Raw genomic sequence first — 9,829 nt, forward strand, 5'->3', positions numbered from 1 at the left:
TGCACTGTGGGTCAGCATCCCACTGTTCTCTATGCCGTCTTCAGACATACTTACCTGGCAGGAAATTTTCCCTCTGTAGATGCCTACACTCCTTCTCAGGGCATTATGGGAATTTGGGGTCAACAACTCCCTCTGTTCCATCCTGTGATAAAGCATCCAGGCCCCACGCTGGCAAGGAGAAGGGTTGACATGGGCCAACTGGTACCTGCTCCGCTACACCTGCAGCAAATGTCAGGTGTGGAGTGGGGAGTTCAAAGGAGAAGGCCTAGGTCAGTTTGGGGCAGACCAGGAAGGAAAGCAGAACTTGGTGAGGGAAGCCTGCTCTTAGCCAAGAGTCTGAGACCGCTTGCTGCCTGGACAAGACTCCTAGTGGATGGGGTGAGCCAGGCCCCCAAGAAAAGGACTGGCTTCTGGAAGACAGGCCCTGAGCAGACATGCGGGGTCCTGCCACAGACTCATCAGGCAACCCTGTTTTGAGTTCATAGCATTCCTTTATGTTGGGACTTGAATACGCCGGAGGGGGTTGGACCCCACCTTAGCCGGAGGGCGAAAGCACCACTGCTCAGATCCAGTGAGAGGTGTCAAACCTCCAAATAGGCGTGCGCAGGGGGTGTGCCGGGTGTGCCTGGGCACACCCTAATGCAGGGCAAGCAGAGCTGTGGGGGGCAGGGCTGCGTGCTCCAGCAGGGCAGTGTGTATGGCGCCGCGCTAAGCCAGACGCTGCTAGGAGCCTCCCTCATGGGGGGGGTGGAAGTGGCGGGGGGCAGACGGGGGACGGGGAGCAGGGTGGGTTGGGCTGGGGAGGCGCTCTCACCTCAGGGGCAGCTCCCCCCTCCCCAGCATCCCTGCGTGCAGGGGAGAGTCTCGGCAGACAACTCTGTACGCTGCTTCCCCCCCTCCCAGCGCTGACCTGGTTCCCAGCCCATTGGCCAGGAACCCCGGCCCATGGGAGCTGTGGGGGGCGGTGCCTCCCCTGCAGGGGGGGGGAGCTGCAGGCAGAGAGAGCCTCAGGCTATTCTTCAGGGGGACAAGGAGTCCAGGGCAGCCTGGGGGGTTAGCGGGGGTCTGGCACTGGCAGCAGCAAGTGACCTGGCCCCAGCCCGCTCTGCTCCACCCCACCGGCTCCCAGCGTTGCTCAGTGGTGGGGTTTGGGGGAAGGGGTGAGGCATGCTGGAGCCGGGTTGCTCGCTGGTGCCAGGCTCCCCGCTAAGCCACCAGGCTGCCCTGGACCCTGTGTCCCCCTGAAGCACAAGGGCCCCCAAAGCACAGGGTCCAGGGCGGTTGCCCCGATCCGTCCTATGGTTGGCACAGCTCTGCTTGGGCACCACCAAAAATCGTACAAACCTGCCGCCCCTGATTGGATAGGGGGTGGGATTATGGGGTGGTGGATAGGGGTGGGGGTCTCTGGAGGGGGCGATCAGGAAGCGGGGGGGATTGGATGGGGCATGGGAGTCCCGGAGTCTGTCAGGAGGTGGGGGGTGGATAGAGGTCAGGGGACAGGGAGCAAGGAGGGTCTTGGGGGGGGTCTTTGGTCAAGGAGCTGGGGGGGGTTGGATGAGTCGGGAGGTCTGGGGGGGCTATCAGGAGGCAGGGGTGTGGGGAGGGGTTGGGGGAGGCAGGGAGCAGGGGGGATTGTATGGGTCAGGAGTTCTGGGGGTCCTGTCAGGGGGTGGGGAGCAGTTGGATAGGCATGGGAGTTGCGGGGGTCTGTCTGGGGGCGGGGGGGTGGATAAGGGTCGGGGCAGTCAGAGGACAGGAAGAGTCCTAGGGGGGCAGTCAGGGGACAAGGAGCAGGGAGGCTTAGGTAGGGGGTGGGGTCCTGCGGGGCAGTTAGGGGCAGGGGTCCCAGGAGGGGGTAGTCAGGGGACAAGGAGTGGGGGGGTTGGGGGTTCTGAGGGGGGAAATCAGGGGGCGGGAAGTAGGAGGGAGTGGATGGGGGCATGGCAGGGGCGGGGCTAGGGCGGGGCTCCCTGGTGCACACCCTAATGAAATGGGCTGCGCACGCCTATGAACCTCCATCAGGACAGGGTGAGTAGTGCTTTGTTTGGTCAGTGGGGGGCACCCCAGTGGCCGGTCCCGCCCTACACTGAAACAGGTGAGCAAACTGGAAAGAGGGTTTTGCTGAGATGAAACCTTGAACATGCTCTCCAGCAGCTAACCGGCCAAAAGCCGGCCCCGATGAATATGCCTGTTACACTCACCTGCATTACCCTGCGCTTATGCCGGCTCCGACAGCTGCCAAGATCTCCAAGGATTTGGAATCAGCTGGCACAAGCCTTTGGATGCACAGGATGGGGCGCAGCTGAACAAACCGGCGCCACAAAGGAAACCAGCTGCGTTGCTGGGTCATTCCACTGACCGACCTGTTATGTGAGTATAACAAAGTCCCAGCAGAACCCTGAGGAACACCCCAGATATTCACTGGCAGGACTGAAGGATCCCAGAGGACTTCTCTCACCGACCGCCTTTTTGTCCTGTGTTTGTATAGGACCTAGCACAATGGGGTGGTGCTCCACGACTGGGCTCCCGGCTGCTACGGAAATACAAATAATTCATAATAACATGGTGCGAATGTGGTCTAGGCGGAGCTGCCTGTGATTTCCACTTCACCCCTCAACTGCCGTCTGCCGTGCTTGGTGTCAGAACGGTCTGCACCTGATGGAAGCTGTAAGCTCCTGGGAGCAGACAGGGACCTCATCTCCACTAGGGTGACACTCAGTCCGGGGCAGAGGGCCAGCACCAGGCCTGTGCCGCCCCCTAAATCTCAGTTAAGTGGGTTAAGTAGGTCTTAGCTGGCGCCTCGGCCTTGTCTTGATGCTTCGCAGAGGGACAAATCTCCCCATGTTTGTACAGAGCCAAGTACATAGTGCTCAGGTGGTGATAATGATAATGAATTTCACTGGGTGGCACAGGTCTCTGGGGTATCAGCGTGCAGACGAAAGCAACCGCAGGCACGCTACCGAGGAGACTCCGACACATGCAGTGCAAGGTGGGATCCCTCCTGGGCTGGTTTTCCGGACAGTGTCCGTCCTGCTTCTGCGCTTGTCAGCAGCGTATTAATTCGAACAGCTGTAATTCCTAGTCGCAGGGTGATTTGCACATTACTGCTCACTCCTTTAGTAAAGGCAGCATTGTCCCAGTGGTTAATGAAGCAGCGTGTGTGCGCACGCACACACACACACACACACACACACACACACACACACAGATTCCTGCTTACGTGGCTATGAGCTTTTTCCATCCTGTCCACTGTAGAGATGATTCCGCAACCTCATGTATATCACTGTCAGGACACTTTTTTATTCCAGCTATTCAACCAGATATTTTCCCCTTTTTCATTTTCCTGTCATTGCTCCTGATCATGCCCCTGTGGATCATACTGTACAATTCCTCTCTTGCACCGTGTTTCAATCCTTGAAATATTGGCAGAATGTTATTACATCTTCTCCCACTTAGGCATAGGTTAGTCAGGCTGGGCAGATGTATTATCTGTGTGTTAGGTTCTGTACAGAACAGCGGGGAATGAATGGTCCCGTCCCAATAACATTTCGCTCTTTTCATCTTTCCTCCAGACCCCTGATCATTTTTGTTGCTCTTCTCTGAGTCCCCTCCAGTTTGTCAATATCTTTCTGGATGTGAGGACAATCCCGCAGGAGCAGTCATGCCAGACCATAGCAAGCCGGGAGTGTCCCCTCCCTGGTCGATGATGTGATTCCCCTGCAGATACAGCCCCAAGTTGCATTGGCCTATTTTCACTGCAATAGTACATTGCCAACTCATGTCTAGTTTGCTGCCCAGTCTTCCCACTGGGTATCTTTCAGCCAGTGCTGATTCCCAGGTTCCTCTCCCACAGAGTTATTTGCCTTTCAGGGTGTTTTTCCCCAGGTGGATTAACTGGATTGCTCCAAACTGAATATTTGTTGCTCATGTTCCTACTCTTTGTCTGTCCCTGTGCCTGCCTGTGTGTTGAGGGAGGTGCCGAGCCGTTCTGCTGATTCACCCTGATAGCCAGACCAGATGGGTCTTTAGCTCCAGCTCGGGGTAGGAAGGGGCAGCTGGACCCAAAGGAAGAAGCCCTAGATACAGAGCCAGCTCAGGAGGGAGCTCAGTCTAAAGCAATACATGGTACAGGGTAAGTATAGTCCCTATTTAGGGCTTTGGTATTTAAGTGAAGATCTACAGCCAACCCCAGAAAGAAGGAGAACTTTGGCCAGCTCCCTATTCTGTTTGTTTTAGACGGGGAGTAGCAGAGGGACCCACCCATTCACAATTCCTTTATCTTATTTCCCTGTCCTGACCAGTGTTTGCATCTCCTCTACCTGCACCATTGCAAATCCTAGTGAAGATGTGGGGCATTGGTGAAAATTACTCCCAGTGGTGCAAGTCATGGTTTTCACCAGTGCCGCACATTTCCTCTAGGGATTCACAGCAGTGCAGCTACACCCAGGCAGGCAAGGCCTTTGCACCATCCGCGAATCTCATGCATGTTCCCCCTATTCCCTCTCCCAGGTCCAAAGAGGGAGGGATAGCTTAGTGGTTTGAGCATTGGCTTCCTAAACCCAGGGTTATGAGTTCAATTCTTGAGGGGGCCACTTAGGGATCTGGGGTAAAATCAGTATTTGGCCCTGCTAGTGAAGGCAGGGGGCTGGACATGATGACCTTTCAAGGTCCCTTCCAGGTCTAGGAGATAGGCTATTTCCACTAATTTATTTTATTTAATTGTAATAGCACCTCATCATGGACCAGGACCCTACTGTGCTAGGTCCCTATCCCGAAGAGCTTTAATCTGTGCTGCCCCCTGCCAGTATCCATGGGGACCTCCCTCCCTGAGTCAGTACGTGCCCTTTCTCATGACACTTTGCTTACAGCCTTTGGTCAGTTGTAGGCCAGGCCATGTCACATCCACACTTCCCTGAATGACGTTTTCATGGAAGATTTCATGAGAAGCTTTGTCAAACGCTGCCCGCTACGCTGAACTCCCCCCGTGCTGCTCCTGGGTCATGTTTCCATTTTCCTCGGGATGTTTACAGACATTTTCTCCTCTTACTCGTTCCATTATGGATGAGGGATTGTGGCAACCGCAAGGGTGCAGCTTGAGTCATCCAACCCCCGAGTCACTGTCATGCTGTCCCAGGGTTGTGTGTTACAGATTGTACAACGGTGCAACGCTGCAGCAAGGAAAACCTGTTTTTATTAAAACCCCCTTGGAAAGGATCTTCCGTTCTCAGTCTGGATTCTTGGATGCAGATTGTTTACTAGAAAAACATAGGGGGGGGGGGGAAATACAGGGACAGGAGAGAAGCATGCAGGCCAGTTAGTCAGACCACACAATTCCCATATAGATGGGGGTCTAGGTGTGTACAGCACCACAGTGCTAGACCCACCACTGATGTGTATAAAGGAAAGTCCCACTGTGGTTGGGCAGCTCTGCAGAGGGGACACCCTGCAAATCACGGGGTGGCCACAAATGGACAAAACTCAGCAGGAAAGACTCGATTTATCCAGATGAGTGGCTAAAATGCCTCCACGAGTTTGGATTGGCACAATGAACCACAGAAGGCCCAGTGGAAACTCTCCGGACAAACTTGTCCGGAGGAGCCCACTGGCTAACAAATGCCTGAACTTGCAGAAGAACAAATCTACAGGGCTGACCAACTCCAAAGAGACATTGTGTGGTGGAGTCCTCCAGTCTCATTGTTTTTGGAGACTGCAACAGCCGTACTATTGACTCCCTGAGACATTGGTCAGAGACCCCATCTCTTTGTTAACTAGGGTTTTCTCTCAGAAAATAAGCCACATCTTGAATACTGCATGCAGATCTGGTCGCCCCTGTCAGGGTTCCCTCCCCACTCTGAACTCTGGGGTACAGATGTGGGGACCCGCATGAAAGACCCCCTAAGCTTATTTCTACCAGCTTAGGTTAAAACTTCCCCAAGGCACAAATTCCTTTCCTTGTCCTTGGACAGTATTGCTGCCACCACCAAGTGATTTATACAAAGATTCAGAAAAAGGACCACTTGGAGTTCCTATTTCCCAAAAATATCCCCCCAAGTCCCTTCACCTCCTTTCCTGGGGAGGCCTGAGAATAATATACCAACCAGTTGCCTTTAATATAAGTACAGACCAGACCCTTTCTTTAGGACACTAAAATCAATCAGGTTCTTAAAAGAAGAACTTTATTATAAAGAAAAAGTAAAAGAAGCACCTCTGTAAAATCAGGATGGAAGGTAATTTTACAGGGTAATAAAAATATTTAAAACACAAAGGATTCCCTTCTAGGCTCAACTTTAAAGTTACAAAAACAGAAATAAACCTCCCTCTTAGCATAGGGAAAATTCAAAGCTAAAACAAAAGATAATCTAATGCATTTCCTTGCTATTACTTACAATTTCTGTAATTTTAGATGTATCGTTTCAGTAGGAGTTGGGTTACTGGCTTGGTCTCTCTCTTTGTCCCAAGAGGGAACAAAACAAAGAGCACAAACAAAACCTTTCCCCCTCCCACCCCCAATTTGAAAGTATCTTCTTTCCCCATTGGTCCTTCTGGTCAGGTGCCAACTAGGCTAATTGAACTGATTAACCCCTTACAGGTAAAGGAGGGATTTTATGCTATCCTTAGCTGTATGTTTATGACAGCCCCATCTCAAAAAAGATATAATGGAATTGGAAAAGGTTCAGAAAAGGGCAAAAAAGATGATTAGGGGTATGGAACAACTTCCGTATGAGGAGAGATTAATAAGACTGGGACTTTTCAGCTTGGGAAAGAAATGACTAAGTGGGGATATGATAAAGGTCATAAAATCATGACTGGTGTGGAGAAAGTAAATAAGGAAGTGTTATTTACTCCTTCTCATAACACAGGAACCAGGAATCAATTAAATTAATAGGCAGCAGGTTTAAAACAAACAAAAGGACGTACAGTAACTCCTCACTTAATGTCGTCCCGGTTAACGTTGTTTCGTTGTTATGTTGCTGATCAATTAGAGAACATGCTCGTTTAAAGTTGCACAATGCTCCCTTATAACATCATTTGGCAGCCGCCTGCTTTGTCCACTGCTTGCAGGAAGAGCAGCCCGTTGGAGCTGGCTGGTGGGGGCTTGGAACCAGGGTGGACCGGCAGCCCCCCCATCAGCTCCCCACTCCCCTAAGTTCCCTGTGCGGCAGCCGCCCAGCAGGCTATCAATTGCCAGCAATTCAGCTGTCCCTCCTCCCACTGCCATGTGCTGCTGCTTCCGGGAGCCTCCTGCTTGCTGTGCAGGGGGGGAGGAGGGGGGCTAATGTCAGAGTGTCTCCCTCCCCCCTGCTCCTGCACCCTGCTTACCCCATCTCCATAGAACAGGGGGGACACACGACAGGGCTCAGGATGGAGGGAGCTTGCTGGCAGCAGCTGTTGTCTCAACTTCCTACTTAAAAAGGCAGTGTACTTAGAGTGGTGTCCGGATACTTAAAGGGGCAATGCGCGTCTCTCTCTCTTTCTCTCCCACACACAGGGCATGTGTCTCTGTCTCTCTCTGTCATGCTGTCTCCCCTCCCTCCATTCATGCTGCCTTGTAGAGCGTGAGGCAATTTTAACAATGTGTTAACCCTTGAGGGCTCAGCCAAGTGCTAGTTCATCATTTAGCAGTAAGGCATTCCCTGGGAAATATCCCACCCTCTTCCACCCTCTGACTCCACCACCTCAACCAAGCTTCACAATCATCATTGCTGTGTACAGTATTCAATTGTTTAAAACTTATACCGTACATATATATAGAGAGAGAGAGAGTCTTTTGTCTGGTGAAAATTTTTTCCCTGGAACCTAACCCCCACATTTACATTAATTCTTATGGGGAAATTGGATTCGCTTAACATCGTTTTGCTTAACGTCGCATTTTTCAGGACCATAACTACAATGTTAAGCAAGGAGTTACTGTATTTCTTCACACAAAACACAGTCAACCTGTGGAACTCCTTGTCAGAGGATGTTGTGAAGGACAAGACACTACCAGCGTTCAAAAAAGAACTAGTTTGCTAGAGAACTAGATAAGTTCATGGAGGATAGGTCCATCAATGGCTATTAGCCAGGATGGGCAGGAATGGTGTCCCTAGCCTCTGTTTGCCGGAACTGGAAATGGGTGACAGGGGATGGATCTCTCAATGATTCCCTGTTCTGTTCATTCCCTCTGAAGCACCTAGAATTGGCTACTGTCGGAAGCCAGGATACTGGGCTAGATGGACCATTGGTCTGACCCAGTCTGGCAGTTCTTATGTTCTTATGTAATCACAGGTTCCTGCCACACTGTGAGTCACTCACTGGATCTTATCTTCAGTATGGACATTGATATTGACAATGCAAGAATAACACCTGTGTCATGCTCAGATCATTGCCTTCTGCGAGTAGATACCTGTGCCCTTCCTTTCTCATGACAAGAAGGCTAGACAAAAAGATCTGGGCCAGAAGATTTATGGCCCCAGCAATCCTTAGAGAAACTGATACCCAGCCACATGGTCAGTGTGTAGAAGACTTTAGGGTATGTCTCCACTGCTGTGTGTACCTGTGTCCAGGCTCCTAGTCATGCAGGCATGTGCTAGCCCGGCCTACCGCCTAGCATCCGCACTGCAGAACTGCACACAACCCATACCTGCGTATCCACATCCACACTGGCTCTGCAGTTACCTAGGTGTGGCATTAGGCTTTCTGGGGGCAAATCCCAGGGTTCTTAGTGCCTCACTAACTGGAGCAGCTCCAAGAAATGTTTCACTGTGTTTGTAGCAGAACTTGTCTGTCCTTCCCAGGCCCCTGTGGAAAAATAGTCTTAGCCCCCCAATGCACTTAGCTGAGGCACTTCCAGCTCTGCACAGGCTACGCTCTTTCCACTCCAGCTGGGACCAAGCCACGGATCCAGCACCACTGGATGAGCCGTTCCTGCTTGTGGCTGTACCGTGTTTGCAGCGGAATAGATATTCTGCTAGGTGGGTGACATTTCAACAGCTGTCTGTGAGCCAGGGAAGGTGGCGGAACTTGGAAGGAGAGTCCATTCGTGGCAGACCGGAGACATCCGTCTCTTGCTGCGATCACTGCAGATTGCTCATCTGCAGACCGGCATTTCTGATGCTGGACAGTCAGTGCGGTGGGATCACGTCGTCGTGCAGAGCTGGGATGACGAGCCGTGGCTCCAAAACATCTCCGTGAGGAAGCAGACCTTCATGAAGCCACGTGAGGCACTTGTCCTGACTCTTCAGTCCCAGGACCCCCCTAAAAGACAGGCCACACCAGTGCAGAAGCGGGTTATGATTGCTATGTGGAAGCTGGCTAATCCTGACTGCTACATGTTTGTGGCTAATCAGTTTGGTGTTGGCAAATCAACTGTTGGTACTGTGGTGGTGGAGATTAATGAGACAATTAACACTGTGACTTACCCACTAGTGTGCCAGGAATCATAGCTGGCTTTCAGAGAATGGACTCCCAAACTGTCCTGGGGCTGTCAATGGCCCATATTTGCCCTCCACAAGAAGCGAGTGAGTACGCCAACTGCAGAGGGTACTTACTCTCTTCGCAGGCCATGGTCGAGCACAAAGGCAGGCTCCTGGACACCGGTGTGGGATTTAATGGCAAGGGGAATGATGCTGTGGTGCTGAGGGGATCTGACGCCTTCTGGCTGGACAAGCAGGAACCTTATAACATGGTTACCCACATGGTATCTGCGCCCACTGTTATTTTAGGAAACGCTGCTTACCCACTGCATGCCACAGCCATACAGCCAGCACTGGACACGTGGGCATCCAGCTGGTTCTGTGGGCAGTGCCATTTTGCTTTGAGCCTGCTGAATGTGCACTCCACCACCATCCTG

General features: G+C 52.1%; 1 protein-coding gene across 1 annotated transcript in view; it reads right to left on the reverse strand.

Annotated features, from left to right (window-relative positions):
• ADM2 (adrenomedullin 2) overlaps positions 1 to 9,543 on the reverse strand; it is a 34,830-nt gene extending 25,287 nt beyond the window's left edge. Inside the window, exon 1 of the mRNA XM_034762787.1 lies at positions 9,528 to 9,543. Within this exon, the coding sequence (XP_034618678.1) occupies positions 9,528 to 9,543 (16 nt within the window). The remainder of the gene's footprint in view (positions 1 to 9,527) is intronic.
• Positions 9,544 to 9,829: the final 286 nt, after the last annotated feature.

This window comes from Trachemys scripta, chromosome 1 (genome assembly GCF_013100865.1).
Source record: "Trachemys scripta elegans isolate TJP31775 chromosome 1, CAS_Tse_1.0, whole genome shotgun sequence".
Classification (NCBI taxonomy): Eukaryota; Metazoa; Chordata; order Testudines; family Emydidae; genus Trachemys; species Trachemys scripta.